Here is a 17,546-nt window from a genome sequence, read left to right on the forward strand (position 1 = left end):
ATATATCTGCTACTTTTTTGAGTTTTGGACATTGTGGAAATGCATTGTACCAGAGGTGGTCAGTGTCATGAGGAACTGACTTAGGAAGGTGACGACATTATCTTCTGTTGTTATGTTGCTCTTGTTCCATTCTTCCTGAGGTGTTTACTTATCTTATCCTTAGCTTTTTCCTCATCTGTTTGTTTTTTATTAGCTGCTGTTGTTTTATTAATGTTGGTGACAGAGTTGATGAGTAGTGACAGAATAAACCTTTTTGATTATTGAGATCTTGAGAGCTGAGGTGAAAGCTACACGGGTTGTTCATTTTGAACCATGAGGGTTTCTTTCACACTGTGTATAAAATAAAAATGGTCGTTTATGAGTCCGTTTTACACTCAGAGTCAAACCAATGGAGAAGGTTGGTGTGTAGATTGAACAGATATGGAACATGAACTTATAAAAACTAAGCGTGTTCCTTGGAGAAGACATGTTGGACCATGATGATTAAGACAGGATTTGGCAACGTTCATAATATTAGTCTATGTCATACATGGGCAACTGGCGGCCCGGGGCCCCCACCTTCACTTAATGCGGCACACAGGTTAATATCAGAATAGTGATATATTATTGATTTCAGCTGTTATGATTCAGAACATGCAAACATGACCCACTTTAATGACTTCAGTCTATATTAGTAGCTTAATGACTAGTATTAACATTCTATTGTCTTTTTTATGTCCAATGTATTTGTATTTAAGTTCATAAAGTTAACATAAGTATAACTAAATGCATTTGAAATTAAATGAAAAGGCTACTTTTCAGGATTCCAATTAAAGAATAGCCCCCAAAAAAGCAGGATTCCAATTCAAAAGTAGCAAAAATAGCCGATCTACAAGCTCAAAACGCGTCGCGCTGCGACGCGTTTTGAGCTTGTAGATCGGCTATTTTTGCTACTTTTGTGTGACATAGTATGGCGAAGTACGGCATTCATTTACGAAAAAAAGTGAAAATACCCGACAGTATATGCAATGTGTTCCTCTGGAGTGAGTGTGGAAATATAGTGGCCCTCTCCATCATCAAAGTTGCATCAGCCCTGGTTTATGTGTTAATACCATGAGACTAAACATCTGGGATGTTGGATATCGTAAGGAAAGAGGGGTGCTAGGTGGTGAGGTTAGAGGTCAATCCCAGGCTCTAGGTGCTGAGGTAGAGCAGACAGTGGTTCTCAAAGTGGGGTCCGGGGACCCCCAGGGGTCCTTGGAGGGGGTCCCCAGCTAAATGTGTTAATACAGCGTCACAATCGTTTAAAAGTGTGTATCCATTTATACGTTGGGTATTCAAAAATAGCAGATCTACAAGCTCGCAGCGCGTCATCTGCTATTTTTTAAAATCTCGAAAATGTTTGGAAGATTTTGAATATTCTTTTTTTTCCCCACATAAATCTTCTCTTCTGGGGGCACAAAGCATGTTCAGATGAGGGGGGGGGGGGGCGGGGGTGTGGGTCCACAGCCAATTATATAATTAATTTGGGGGTCCTTGACATGAAAAGGTTTGAGAAGCAGAGTGAGATAGAGGACCTCAGGGTCACTATGCCAGGCTACCAGGGTGTTGTTGATGTAAAGATCCTCTAGGGGGCAGCACTTTACAGGGAAGAAGAGAAGCTCAGTCTTAACTCTGTTGAGCTTGAGGTGGAAAGATCTCCACTGTGAATGAATGAATGAATGAAGGAAGGAAGGAAGGAATGATTCATTATTGTGTGTGTGTGTGTGTGTGTGTGTGTGTGTGGGGGGGGGGGGGGCGGTTAATAACAAAAGTAATCATCAAACTATACTATAAAAACTGCATGGTCAAACATTGGCCAAATTGACAGATAATATAAGACGAGGCAACATTTGTGAAAATAGTAGCTGGTCTACAACGCTTGTAGATCTGCTATTTTCACAATACTTATCTGTGGAACCGAGTCAAACTAAATGTAACGCCTCAACTCCTAATTACAATTCCTTGTCGGGGTGGGGGGTCCCCAGTTCAAATATGATTATTTTGGGGGGGTTGAGAAGGTTGAGTGAGAAACACTGCTTTAAAACAAAAACTTAAGATCAAATAAACCGGCCAATAGGAACGGAGGACACTGGATGTGCTTAGAAAGGCTTATTTTTAACTCTATGTAGAAAGGTCACTGGCAGCAGCTCCCCGGCACCGCCCAATAGGATGAACGGAACCTCGCGTAGTCCCGCCCCTAGTTCAACAAAACCCCCTGCGACAGGAAGGCGACCCGTCCGTGGGCCAATCGGCGACGTAGGCAGGTCACGCTGCGTCCAATGGGCGTTGTGGACGCGCTAGCCTCTGCCTCGTCCAATGGGCGTTGAGGACGACGTAGGCAGGTCACGCCGAGTCCAATGGGCGTTGAGGACGACGTAGGCAGGTCTTGCCGCGTCCAATGCGCGTTGAGGACGCGCTAGGTGAGGTTATAAACAGTGTTGCCATGTCCGCTATTATAAGCGACTTTGGGCTTGTTTTTATGTAAAGTAGCTTATAGACCCCTTAACAGACGACGTCACACTGATAAGAACCAGTATGCGTGCAACCAGTATGCGTGCAATAAAACCCATTCTATCAGGTCTCGCTAGGACACGCCTCACTGGCCAACACACAAGAGGGGGTTGGGGTGTGCTGAAACCAGCGCAGCCCGAAATAACAGGTTGGGAATTGATTGCGTGAAACAATCACCTGTGCATCCAGTCTCAATGTTAGTAAACAAATAATTGGTCTATAAATATTGGTAGTTGTGCTTTGTGTTTTTGTTTCTAAAGTGTAGTTGTTTATTTGGGCTTGTTTCTAAAGTGTAGTTGTTTATTTGGGCTTGTTTCTAAAGTGTAGTTGTTTATTTGGTCTCGATTGAAATTATTTTTAATAATAATTATTATTTAAACCGGTGGTTCTCAAACATTTTCACGTCAGCAACCCCAAATTTAACCTGTATTTGTCCACGGACCCCCATCTGAAATTAATTTGTGCCCGGGACCCCCGTACCAGATTTGCCTTGATAAAAAACACATTCAATGTTTCAACAATATTTCACATTTTACACTTTATTTTCCACAAGATTGTTTTGAAAATAGCACATCTACAGGCTGTGCTATTTTCAAATAGCCAATGTATACACTAATACACTGCAGGTTTAAAGTGCGCATGGGCTTGCTTTCATAGAGTTGCTTGTTTCTCTCGCGCAAGCTGGCAACACTGCTTATAAAACACAAGGTGACGTTAAGATCAGTCCTACACTTTATCCACTGATCTGATCCTCCTGCAGCTCCACTGTACTGTCAATAACACAGGTAAAACATAGTCATATCTATTATGTATCTGTATATTCTGTGTTTTAATTATTATTACATATAAAATATGAAATATTATTATTATGTATCCACTGATCTGATCTGCTGCAGCTCACTGTACTGTCAATACAACGGGTACAAATATTAATATTTCATATTCAATATTGTATGTTATATTGTCATCTTGTGTGTTGTTGTCATGCCGTAATATTGTTCTATATGACAGGTTTAAGAATTAATTAATAATGTATGAAACGGCTCGGCCAGTCAGTGAAACATGGATGATCCATGAAATATAACATTTAAAGATGTTTTATGCATATATTAAATGATCTGACATGCAGCATAAAGGACCTTAAGGACAGCTCAGAGGTTGACATGGTTTGTTGTGGATGTCTGTGGGTTCGAGTCCAGGGGGATGACAGACAGACAGCCCCTAAAATGTCTGTCTGTCAGGGCCTGTGTAGCTGCTGCAGCACCCAGTGCAGGGTGCTCTATGGGTGCTGCAGCCTGCAGACACCCACACACACAACCACAGGGTGTTCAGTGCGACATAAAGGCCGGTATAGGTGCATGAAACCCCGGCCCCGCCGGCCCCCCCGCCCGGGGTTCAGGGACTCTGGACTCTCTGGGTCGTTGTTGACCTTCAAGTCCTTCTATCTGCGGGGACTTACTGTGGTTAGCTTAGCAACTTAGCTTAGCCCCATAGGGAAGCTACGGAGGGCTAAGCTATAAGGACTGTGACGCTGGTTAGCTTAGCAACTTAGCTTAGCAACCTTCCCTCCGTATATGGGAAGCTACGGAGGGCTAAGCTAAGGACTGTGACGCTGGTTAGCTTAGCAACTTAGCTTAGCTAAGCTAAGTTGCTAAGCTAACCAGCCCCTGGCTGCGAAAGGAACCCGTCGGGAGAATTAGCTCAGGATCTGGGACTCGAACCAGAGCCTGTGTTGAGGAGGCCATGCACAATAGAGCTCTTATTGTTCCACACTGGGTTCGTTGGTGACTTTAATTCATTAATCTGGCGGACATTAAAAAAACAACCTTAATGAAGCAGTTAATTTGATGTTTAATTAGAACTTTAATGACTTGGAGGAAAGGTTTAGCTGTGGGCTAACTGTTAACATGCTAAGTGTCCTCCAGGCTTCTAATGGCGTCTTTAAGGAGGAGTGTCAGTGATCGATCATTTATTTATTAATGTGTGTCAGTGATAATAATCATTAATGTGTGTATTGATGTGTTCTAACATGTAACAGTGCAGTCAGTGTGTGTGTTCACACAGCAGCTATACTTAGCCTCAGACTGTCTGTTAATTGGATTAAAGTCTCTCGGGGTTAATAGTCCTGAAGGGACGAGACATACTGTTGACCTCCTTATTATTATTATTATTCATTCATTCATTTAGTGATGCGTTTTTTTCATTGACTAATCTTTGTGCATGTCTTCGGTCAGAAAGATAAAATGCACAAAAAAACAGCAACCTTGGAGTGCAGACGTGTGTGTGTGTGTGTGTGTGTGTGTGTGTGTGTGTGTGTGTGTGAAACCTGACTGAGTGCCTTGATGTGTTTTGGGCTAAATTCATTCTGTTGCATCATTAACGTATCGTCAGTATTTTGTGCAAAGACAGTCTGAGTGACTCTTTAATTGAGTTATTGGTGGGTCTTTCATGCTGTAAAAGCTCTGTTCTGCACTTCGACCCACAGACAGTGAAGGGATCTAAACTTGTAGTTGTGTTATGAAACAAGCGTGGCCAGGAAAAGTACGGCTTGTTCCCATTCCTGTGGCAGCCAGGGCAGGGTCGTAGGGGTCTTAGGACACTTCTTTAACTGACTTAAGTTTGTTAAAGACCAGCATGGCCTTGTGGAGGGCTGGAGATGGAATGAGCCTTGATGGATGTTTGCAGAGAATAAATCATTTGACCTGTGTGTTGTATTTAGAGACTCTGGTGACTGGGTTGCATGTCTCACACACACACACACACACACACACACACACACACACACACACACACACACACACACACACACACACACACACACACACACACACACACACACACACACACACACCCTTCAGCGCTGTGGTTGTAGTTCAGCTGTCACCTTGATGTGTGGTGCACAAGGTCTGCAGGCCTCGTTCATTTAATACACTTTGTTATGGAGGTGTTGGTCAGTGCTTAAAGGGCAAGACCACTTTGGTAGAGGTTTGGGTTGTGTAGTTACCTTCCCATGATGTAACTCCAAAGGTGTGCAAGAAATAAAAAATAATGGCTCCATTGATTAGAAATCGATAATTCAAAATATGCTCCTCATTGACGCTGAAAACAGCTTTCAAAGTCACTCTTTTAGCCCGTAAACCAACACAAACAAAGTTGATTCAGACAATATAGAGCATCACCAAACCCAGTACTGTTTATTTTTTTTTAGACAAATGTTAACTTCCTGCTGATTTTACTATTTGAAGATCCGGATCCGTAAATCCAGTCCGGGTTTTCTTCTTAATAAAAATAGCAAAATCAACAGGAAGTTGACATTTTTATATAAAAAACAAACAGTAGTGGGTTTGGTGATGTTCTATATTGTCTGAATCATCTTTGTTTGTTTATGTGCTAAAAGAGTGACTTTGAGAGCTGTTTTACCATACAATGTAAGTCAATGAGGAGCAAATGTAGAATGATCAATTTCTAATCAATGGAGCAATTATATTGCCAAAACTATATGTATTTGGCCGCCGACCCCCCCCCCCCCCCCCCATCTCAAAATGTTTTGTTCCAGGGACCCCCCCCCAGAAGTAAAGGATAGAGTTAAAAATGTTCGCTTTAAACAATATATTTTCAAAGATTTGCACACATCTTAACGATTTTTCAAAAAATAGCAGATCTACAAGTTCATAGCGCGGCACTCGTAACAACATAGATGGAGGAGGAAACCATGCAAGGCACACTTCCACACTAACTCTGGGGGTTCAGGGGATCGAACTGGGAACCTCACGTTTGCCAGCTCTACCGGCCACTCTACCCCTGAGCCACTGCCGCCCCTTAATCAAATCTTTTCTTAATTCATCATTTATTCTAACCCAGAGGAGTCAGCTTTTGGCTCTGTCTGCCATCAGTGGCCGTTTTATCTCCCAAATCCACCAGTTATTTGTCTTGACTATTAATGCACTAGCCTCTGGGTTTGTAATAAGCCTTTTGTACATGACTGGTAGATGAAGCCCTGTATAAAATGAATGGGTTTGATATCGGCAAGTATTATAAGACAAAAAAAAGTGTGAAAGTGTAATGTAATCAGTTTACCAACAACTCACAAACAGCGTTTCATCATTAACTACGTGTTTCTTTTTACTATCCTTGTCACAGTCATCAGTCACACAAACTTTTTAAGGCTTTATAAACCAATTCTTCTCTCTAGAAGACTAATCATTACTGGCTGTGGTTAACTTGACTGTGAAAGTGTCTTTGAGATTGATTGCACAACTCTGCTTACAGGGCAACAAGTGTTCTGCAACACAGACAGACAGACAGACAGGCTAAAATAATCATCTGAAATGTAAAATCATGTTTTCTATCCTTTTGTCTCTCAGGTTCCAGCCATGTACGCCTGCGCCAAGTTCATCACCTCTCCTGCTGTGGTACGTAGCTGTGTCACCGTTTAGAAATGTCATTTTAGGCCCGGTCCGCTGGCGTAGCGGTCCAGGCACCTATAGGCTCAATGTATGATGTTGCGGGTTCGACTCCCGATCCCGAAAGCCTTTGCTGCATGTGACTCCCCTTCTCCCTCCCCATTTCCTGTCAGCCTACTGTCCTGTCAAATAAGACAAAAAGAGAGTTGTGTAGAGTTAAATGCTAGCAGACCTGGCACATGGGTGGTGGTGGCTGACCACTCGACACATGGTGTTCCTGTTTTGGACATCTATGTCATTATAGGTGAAACATTTTCAAAAGACAGATCTACAAGCTCCCAAAGCGTTTCCATACAGCTCTCACCAAACCGGCCCCATGTGAGGGACATGCCTCATTCTGCATCCTGTCCAAACATAACGAACACAAGTTTAATCAGGTGTGAATAATCCATGGTTGCTGTCCAAATCAGTCTAACCAGATGTCATATTACATGTTATTTATTCCATTTGATTTAAGTATACATATATACATATATATAGATAGATAGATAGATAGATAGATAGGCTATGTGTACAATGCAGCAGTCTAAACATAACCCATGATATGCAGGTTGTTTTTAAAGGGGTAGTTCACCCCAAAAATACATGGACCGGTAGGCAGCGGTTCCGGTAGGAGACACAAAGGGAGACTCTTTGTGTCTCCTACCGGAACCGCTGCCAGTCATCAAATTATTGTCTTAGGACTGAGACAAAAGAATAAACATGAATTCAAGTCTCCATGGGGTGACTAATCCATAGAAAAAAAAGTAATTTTGGGGGTGAACTATCCCTTTTTACGAGACAAAAGATCAACCACATACACATACATGTCTGTGACTATTGGACACAGACGCACCTGTTTTGGAGAGTCCATGGCGCTGGGGACCGTATACATTTTTACAAACGTAATTTGGGTTTTGTAAAACCCAGATTACTGTGGTGTACAGTGACCAGGTGACTAAATATTGAATGCTGCTGGTCGAAGCCCATAGCAAGTTCCTGCAGTACTGCACTTTCACACCTGCAAGTTCAGACTGCATTTCTACCACCCTAGTTGATGCCTTGAGTCTTAATGTCTTTCACAGAATGTAGGACATGGCACTGCATCGCTGAACAACATTAATGCATTCAGTACGTACCTGACGTCCTTGTTCACGTGTATTCTCATTGACTGGCCTGACGTTTTCCTTCCAAAAGTCCTCTTTAGTGTTGATTCCATAGAAGAGAACATTACATCCATGGATACAGATGATGTAAACGTTAGTTGCCAGTTTTCTGCATCCAGACACGCTGTATTTAATAACTTGATGGATCAAACTGCATCAAGATGAACCATGTTGTTCTTTCTCATTATATTACATCTATGTTCAAAGTCAGAAATGCATTCCGCAGTGATGACAAAAAAACTGTCCTTGGAAATACAAGTGACATTGAATAATTATGCATCACAGGCGCTTTGCACTTCCTAGATAGGAAGTAAACTTCCCTCACGTAACGCATCTGTGTAACCACTTAAAACATTATGTTATACTTTGGCTATTCAAAAATGGCAGATATACAAGCTCATAGTGCGGCACCGAATGCCACTTTATGAGCTCGTAGATCTGCTATTTTTGAAAAATATTTTTTCAAGCAAAAACTTTTTTTTTTTGACTCAAATCTTTGCTTCTGTGGGGGTCCGTGGAACAACATATTTTGAGAGGGGCCGGTGGGTGGTCCTTGACATGAAAACGTTTAGAACCACTGATATAGCACCATGGGTGTTATTGACATTTGTAGAATTGGCCTCAGGTCTTCATGGGTTAACAAAGAACATAAGGGGTAAACACCTTTTTAAAGATTGTTAAGTTTCAATGGAAGACGATGTGCTTAGTCGTGTGTTGTTACTGTAATGTAATGCCACGCAACCGTAAAGACATCTCAACCAATCACATTTAAGTTCTACTGATTGAAGCAAGTTGACATGGTTGTGTGTTTTTAAAGGTTGTACTGAAGGTGTGTGTGTGTGTGTGTGTGCATGCATTCATACGTGTTTGTGTCTTTGTGTGTTTGTAGCTCCGTGGGGGGTCCAGAGTTCTCGCCCGGCCCGTCTCAGTCTCCGTCTTCAACAGACCTGAAACCACAGTGGAGTCGCAGGTTGGTGTCTGTCTGTCTGTCTTCTGTCTCTCTCTCTGTGTGAAGACCTGTCTCTCTGTGGAGAGACGGGTGTCACTGTCAGCCAAGACTTGTCTCTGCAAACATAAAGTTTTAAAATAAATCAGAGGAGGTTCAGCAGAACCTGCAGTTTTCTGTGAGTTTTCAGAAAGCAGATCCTCTCCCAGATGAGCTGAGAGATCTGGATGGTTCATAACATCGTACAAGATCAGAAATGTGTTTAATGGCCCTAAACCGTTCAAAGCCTTTTAGACCAACAGTAGAGTTTTGAATCCCTCTTAAAAACCCCATTTCTACAGAATGGCCTTTTTAACTCCTTGAGATAAATGTTGTTCTCTGACACACAGGGAGTCAGTGTAAGGATTCAAGAACTGTGATATCCGTTAGGGCCGTCACCATTACACATTTAAGTTGACAATTAATTGTCTCTAAACTAATTGTGATTAACGATTCAATTGGTGCTTCTGTCGTTGAAAGTTATTGGAACATTATGAATAAAAAATATTTTTTGGCTTTTAGCCTTCGTAAACAAAACTTGCACAGGGCAGATATGACACATAACACATTTTAATTACTGCATAATGCATAATAGTCATAACAGTTTCTATGTACTTTTCTTTTTTTAAGGAATAGTGGAAATTGAAAATCTACAAGCTCACAGCGCTTTGTGAGCTTGTAGATCGTCTATTTCCCACCATTTCTTTTTAACAGATATTATACTTAATTACACTTAAACTTAAACATTAATAGTGGAAATGGCAGAGCTATAAGTTCAAAACGCATCGCGACGCGGCTTGAGCTTATAGATCGGCTATTTCCACTATCTTTGACATTTTTAGAAAATGTTACTTTTTATAATGCAAAAATAATTGCGACTATGTAATAATCATGACAGGCCTAATATCAGTAAGGAGTAGAGCAGCAGCGTTCTGAATGACCTGCTGTTGTCTGAACATCATTATGAATTGGTGAGGTCTCCTAACAGTCGTCTGAACATCATTCATATTGTCTCCTAACAGTCGTCTGAACATCATTCATATTGTCTCCTAACAGGCGTTGCTTCCAGTCAGTCAGTCCATGGTGCTGAGTCGTTCCCTCCAGACCAGCGCCACCTGCAGGGACATCGACACGGCGGCCAAGTTCATCGGGGCCGGGGCGGCTACAGTGGGCGTGGCCGGGTCTGGAGCCGGGATCGGAACAGTGTTCGGAAGTCTCATTATCGGCTATGCCAGGTACACACACACACACACACGCACACGCACACGCACACATACATACACTCACTCACTCACTCACTCACTCACTCACTCACTCACTCACACAACACATTAATAATAGTGTGGACAGTCGGTCCTAAAGATCACATTTCATTTCAGACATTTCATTGCCTACTTGTTGTTAACTACTTGTACAAACTCTTGTTGTATTGTTTTATTGGATCTTGTTTATTTGATACACTTATTAGTTTTAGCTCTTGCTCATTTGATCTTCCTATGTTTAAGACCGTATGTAGCTGATATATTACACTTTTACATTAGCGCTAGGTATACTCTTAGTTGCTTGTTTTAGAAGAGAATGCACTTAAGACTTCTGGTGATTAGTAGTTTCCTTCCCTACCTATGTTGAATGCACTTATTGTAAGTCTCTTTGGATAAAAGTGTCTGCTAAATGATTAATGTAATTTCTCTGATTTGATAAACAGAATGTTATATATCAAATCCCTGCAGTGTGAATAATAATGTATTTTATTTATAAAGACCTTTAAATTCTTGTGGATCTCAGTGCTACAGAGGTTTAAAAGCAAGTCATAAAAACAGCTTATTATGAAACCAAAACAATTACATAGGACCCAACTAGACTAAACTAAAAGGCAACATTTAAAGAAAAGGCATAAGAAAACACTTTGTTAAAAAGGTGTGTTTTTAGTCCATTTTTAGAAGTATCAGTGGACTAAGGTGATCTCAGATGTTCAGGGAGAGCGTGCCTAGATGATGATAATGAATGTATTTATAAAGCACATTTCCAGACATAGTCACAAAGTGCTTTACAGAGCAGGATAAAAAAAACGACATGATAAAACTTTGGAGATAAACTACTACAGACGATCAGAGAATAAAACCCACAAAAATGTACATTAAACCCATACAGATGCATTCAAATAAAACAAAAGTGTCAAGAAAAATGTAAGAAAAGGCCTTAGCATAGAAAGAGTTTTAAAAGATGACACTGATTTTGCACGTCTTAGGTCATAAGTAAAATCAATCAAACGGGCAGCCAGTGAAGAGCAGCTAAGATGGAGGTGATACGGTCACGTTTCTTGGAGTTGGTTAAAAGTCTAGCAGCTGAGTTCTGTACCAATTGGAGACAGGATATTGCTTTTTTTACAGAGGCCGGAATAGATGGAGTTACAATAGTCTAAACGAGAGGAAATAAAAGCATGAATTACCTTTTCTAAATGTGCAGGTGACAGGAAGCTTTTGACTCTGGCTATATTCCTTAGCTGGAAGTAGAATGTTTGAACAGTTTGGTGTCACTTGGGGAATAAAAGAGAGGCCAGAGTGGAAAGGCACTGACGTGTGAGAAGAGAGATGTTGTATTCAGTCCTGAAGGTGATGGGGAGACAGTGAAGTGAACAGAGGATGGGTGTAATGATATGGTCGTATTTTCACACTCTGATCAGGATCCTAGCAGTGCAGTGCTGTTTTGAATGTATTGGATCATCTGGAGGCTCTTGCTAGGGATCCTGGAGCCAGTTGCACCACCTCACACTAAGTTCAAACTTAGCCTAGTTGTAGCTTAAATGGCTTTTTAATTTAACCATTTAACCCATTTAGCCGGGAAAGTATCTGTCATTTTAGATTTCTTTGGCTATTCAAAAATAGCAGATATACAAGCTCATAGCACGGCACTCGGTGCCGTGCTATGAGCTGACTGGATTAAGCTATAACTAGGCTAAGTTTGAACTTAGTGTGAGGTGATGCAACTGGATCCAGATGAGTGGTGCATCGCAGTAATCCAGCCTGGAGGAGACAAAGGCGTGGAGGAGTTTCTCAGCCAAACCAATAGGCTCTGTTCATAACTGTACTTCTCTTTTCCAGAATGTTGCGTAAACATTTTTTCATAGTTTCATGTGATTGACCCAGCAGCAGATTTGATCAGGAAACGCATGTGAAGGTGTCGTGTGTTTCCTGTCAAATGAAACGATGAGAATCTGGAACAGGATATGTTTAAGCCCCCTTCTTCTGGTAAAGAGAACTACAGTTATTAGTCATTGTGTTGGATAGAATAGATGGATGCTGGATGCACCTCCAGACCCATGAAACTGTTCTCTACAACGTTCTGCTAGCATGTCATTGCATGGGTCTGGACTGGCCTTTAGCCTTGGCAGTGGGTGGGCAGGTATTTGACCCATGTGCCACCCATGTGCCACCCATGTGCCCAGGTAATCATAGATCTACACTTCCTCACTGAGCAAACATTCATGTAGTACAGTATGGTGTATTGTGGGTAATTAGATAGATAGATACTTTATTTGTCCTTGCGGAAATTCATTGTGTGCCAAGCAGCCATCAGGATAAAAAAAAAAATCACAAACACATAACATAATTACAAACTAGGCAAAGCCACCAGTCATGATTCAAGAGGCATCACATTACATGTTATGCACAGAACTGAGATGGGGCCTGTTTGTTCAGGAGTCCTATGCTTGTAGGGACAAATGATCTTGAAGCCCTAGCCTGCAACATTGGCACTGTGTACCGTCGTCCTGATGGTAACAGGTGGTATTGACTGTATAACGGGTGCGTTCTATCCCTAGCAATAGCTCTCCCCTTCCTGCACCCAGGTCTCATACATTGCTGCCATACTCTCATGTCGTACCCCAGCTATCTTGATGGATACATTGATGATTTTGTGGAGTTTGTTCTTATTAACCAATGATAATGAGCCATACCAGTCCTATTAACCAATGATAATGAGCCATACCAGTCCTATTAACCAATGATAATGAGCCATACCAGGAAACAAAACAGAAAGTCAGTGCACTCTCCACAAAGGATCGATGGGAGAGTACCATTACACTTTTTTCCACATCATACTGTCTCAGTCTGCGCATAAAATGCAGCCTCTGCTGACCTTTCTTATAGATGGCATCAGTGTTGGAATTCCATGTTAGCTTGTAATCAATCGTTGTACCCAAATACTTGTATTCCTCAACAGTCGCCACCCCATCCCCATCAATGACTATTTGCTGGTGTGCATCATGAGCACTAGTCCTAAAATCAAATATAACCTCCTTAGTTTTCTTAATATTCAATTGAAGGAAGTAACTCTTGCACCATCCAGCAAACTCATCCACTGTTCTTCGGTAGCCTATCTCATCGTTCTCAGTCAGACCAACAATAGCTGTGTCGTCGTAATTGTGTAATGTATGAATGTGTTTTGCCAACATGGCGTATTCTAGTGTCTTCTCTCCCTCATCTAGTCTGTCCAGAATCTAGACAGATCTAGACTCTAGATGTTGCTTGAGGTGGAATACTTTTTTTGATTGAATACTTTATTAGGCAAAAAATGTAAACCGTAAGCACGGAGGTACAGTAAGTCATTTAGGATAAAAGGATGACACACAAAACAGTCCTGGGGACTTTCCATTGTGGTCCTAAATGAAAAAGTTAATGTGGGGGATATTTCGTGTTTTGCTGTGATTATATGATGGATCAACCTTTTCCTAAATGTAGTCAATTGGCAAAGAGGTAACATGTGAACAGATTTATTTTTGACTGGGTCCAATAATTGCAATTGGCTTCATGTGACCAGTTTAATGTCTGAAATGTCTATTATTATGGAACTAAACTAGTAAAAGAAATGTCTATTATTATGGAACTAAACTAGTAAAATAAATGTCTATTATTATGGAACTAAACTAGTAAAAGAAATGTCTATTATTATGGAACTAAACTAGTAAAAGAAATGTCTATTATTATGGAACTAAACTACTTTCTGTGCAGAGGGCACAGTTTGAGCTTCATGCAATACCTGTCGTCCACCTGTAGATGTCCTCCTTGACCACAGGATGTAAATGTCAACAGAACAAGTGCTCTTCTATTACAGTAGTTACAACCACTGCAGTTTTTATAGTGTTCACAAACACTGGGCCGGGACACACTTTTTGTAGTTATCAAAATGAATGTTTTATTATAAGTTTCCTACATTTAGTTTTTTTATATTATTTCAGAAGATATTAAAAAAATATCACAATTTTTACATAAATTAAAACATTCAAGCATTTTTCTAAAGAATTACAAACACATCAAAAAGAGAATCTAAGGAATTCCATAAATTAGGGGAAAATATTAGAAAACCTAAAAAGTAATGTAAATGACACATCTACGAGCTCACGATTTGAGTTGTGAGCTTATAGATCTAGGTAGTTTTGGCTCATAAAATGTCTCTTTTGTGACTGGAGCTAAACGTTATGGGAAGCACCGTTGTATATCCAGTAGAACTAAAAGACATGTCATTTTATGCTTGGTTGCGCTCAGGTGTGGCGCTCTGCGACGCGTTGTGAGCTTGTAGATCTGCTATTTTCAGCATGCAATCCAAGTGTAAAAATCAGCCATTACGACGCCATCAAGGCACCGCCAAAATACATTTTAATCGACAAAATCAACTGTACATTTAGTTGAATAAATGGAATGATATTTAGACCACTAAAACTGCAGGTGATTTTATTCAAGACTATGACTAAACTAAATCAAATATTTGCTGTCAAAATGAACACTGCTCAATACATTAACCCCCCGCCACCCCCTCCCACCTGAACTGTTTACTGTGCATCTTTTTCTTTTTGATTACTGGTTAGATGATAACTCATTGAGTGCCATGTTTCACATGTTTTACCGCTATGGCGCAACGTGCCAATGACGTGTTTTTGGAGAAAAAAAAAAATGTTCAGAACCCAAGATATCATTATCTGAAGATTTGCAGCTCCATCCACTCCTTTGATTGATTGAAATGTATTAGGCAAAAGAATGTAAAACAACACAGTTACATTTATAATACTTTTGTCTAAAAGGTCCGGCCAAAAAAGTCCTTGCGGACTTGTTTCCGTTGGGGTCCTTGAATTAATTTCATAGACATATATAGTAATAGTAGCAACCAAACAGTTCAAAAATCAGCATAAAAATACAGAGGAGAAAAAAAAATACCTTGTTTAACTTATAACTGAAAATGTCTGTATCTCACTTCCTAAGCACTTTTTTTTTTTACTTTGAAAAAATCTCTGGCACTGGGACAACATAGCCAGAAATAATTCTGGCACTCGGTGAGTTAACAGACCTTGTATTGAACTGTACTTTCCTGTGGGTTTTTTTTTGCAAACGGCTAATAAAGTATTCAATCAACTGACACACTTCTCTCTCTCTGTCTCTGTTTTGTCTCCACCAGGAACCCCTCCCTCAAACAGCAGCTCTTCTCTTACGCCATCCTGGGCTTCGCCCTCTCAGAGGCCATGGGGCTGTTCTGTCTGATGGTGGCCTTCCTCATCCTGTTCGCCATGTAAACCAACAACACCGTCATCATCTATCTATCTATCTACTATCTACACCTTCTGTCTGTCTCTCTCTCTCCTTCCTTCTGGAGAGGGGAGGAGGGGGGGGGGGTCAGAATGGGGGAACTGTCAACGAGCTAATAATAATGACCAGGCCATTCCAGTTAAAACAGATCAAAGGAATTATTGTATAAAAAAGAAAAAAGCTGAGCCTAAACAGCATCTTCAACCTTACAGACCACACAGTACGTTCTCTGATGTTCCTGCTCTTCATTTTGTTCTTCTTTTGTTGTTTTTCAGTCCAGTTTTATGTTTAAGAATAAGAAACCTCCCTTTTCAGTCTTCTGTCTGAAATAATAAACGGTTGGATAACTACATTGTTTGTCGTCTTAGTTTTGGTTTTTGACGGTGGGCAAACCTTGTGAAACTTCAATGGCAGATCTACAAGCTCAAAACGCCTCCACGTGCGACACGTTTTGAGCTTGTTGATCGGCTAGTTTTCTTGTATTGTGTGACACTGTAGTGCAGGGGTGATGCAACTTTGATGGAGAGGGCCACTATATATTTCCACACTCACTCCAGAGGAACACATCGCATATACTGTCAGAGAGCAGACACCTCTTATGTCCATATTTTAACGTTTTTTTTGTAAATTAATGCCATACTTCGCCATTCTTTGTCACACACAAGTAGCAAAAATAGCAGATCTACAAGCTCAAAACGCGTCGAGCTTGTAGATCTGCTATATTTGAATTGGAATCCTGAGAAGTAACTTTTTTAATTTCGAATGCATTTAGTTATACTTATGTTAACTTTATGAACTTAAATACAAATACTTTGGATATAAAAAAGACAATAGAATGTTAATACTAGTGGTGCTGCGATCAAGGTTTTTGCGATCAGATTCCGATCAGGCAGCATCAAAACCGATCCGATTAATTCCGATCCGATAAGGCACATAATAGTCTCTATACTGTCTATCTAAAATTTTGTATTTTAAAATGTTTTGTTGCTCTGTAAAGCACTTTGAGCTGCATTTATGTCATGGAAGGTGCTATTAATAAAGTGGATTATTATTATCTAATGTTGACCCCCCCCGCCCCCCCCCCCCCGGCCCCGCACACCGCTCAGAAAAAAGAAAAGTATTTTGCTGCGTGTCTGAATCACTTTCTCTTTTACTGCGTCCCCATCAGTGTAAAGGAAGAGCCTCGATGGACAGCTAGGCCTAATATGTTGCAAAAGACGCCATCTAAGTTTCCCCTTTAAGTAGGCATTGTCTTTTTTAATAAATCCTGTGGGTTAATGATTAATCACCAGGTTCGAGAGAGCAGTGGTGGAAAAAGTAATCGCATTGTTTAGTCTTATCCAACGATAACAAAATCTAGTTTTGTGTCTAAATCTCATCAAATGGTGGATCTGTGGCTTAAATGTGGAATAAATAATGAACCTTGATATGAAAAGGGTTGAAAACCACTGGCCTAGAGGAGAGGGGATGAGACGATCGGACACAAACGGCAGAAGAAAGTGGTTGTCTCTAGTAGTCTACACCCTCTCCAAGGTTAGGGTTGGCAGTGACAGGGACCCCACTGAGCATGTTTCGGGCTGTTGGACGTCTAAAATACGTCTAAGGGGTAGGCTAAAACGGGGTTATAATTGGTCTACTGGTGAAAGTTTTTTAGCGGTCTAGGCTTAGCCTAGACGTTGATTAGCTGTTTTTTAAGCGTCTATTTATAGACGTCTATATTATAGACGTTGAATAGACTACACTGTCTCTCTGTATTCTATGTACTGTACAGTATGACTGTAAGTCACTCTGGATAGAGAGAGTGTGATAGATGCCTACATTGTAAATATTATTTAGTCACAAGCTC

The 17,546-nt window shown here is 40.8% G+C and overlaps 1 protein-coding gene across 1 annotated transcript; it reads left to right on the plus strand.

The window, feature by feature from the left end:
- Positions 1-3,213: 3,213 nt before the first annotated feature.
- Positions 3,214-16,052, plus strand: atp5mc1 (ATP synthase membrane subunit c locus 1). The gene is made up of 5 exons (XM_084073035.1): positions 3,214-3,317; positions 6,897-6,944; positions 9,030-9,110; positions 10,182-10,360; positions 15,573-16,052. Exons 2-5 carry the CDS (start codon positions 6,906-6,908, stop codon positions 15,685-15,687), a joined length of 414 nt encoding a protein of 137 aa, XP_083929161.1. The 5' UTR covers positions 3,214-3,317; positions 6,897-6,905; the 3' UTR covers positions 15,688-16,052.
- The last annotated feature ends 1,494 nt before the right edge of the window (positions 16,053-17,546 follow it).

Source organism: Gymnoscopelus microlampas (assembly GCF_963454915.1).
Source record: "Gymnoscopelus microlampas genome assembly, chromosome: 11".
Taxonomy (NCBI): domain Eukaryota; kingdom Metazoa; phylum Chordata; class Actinopteri; order Myctophiformes; family Myctophidae; genus Gymnoscopelus; species Gymnoscopelus microlampas.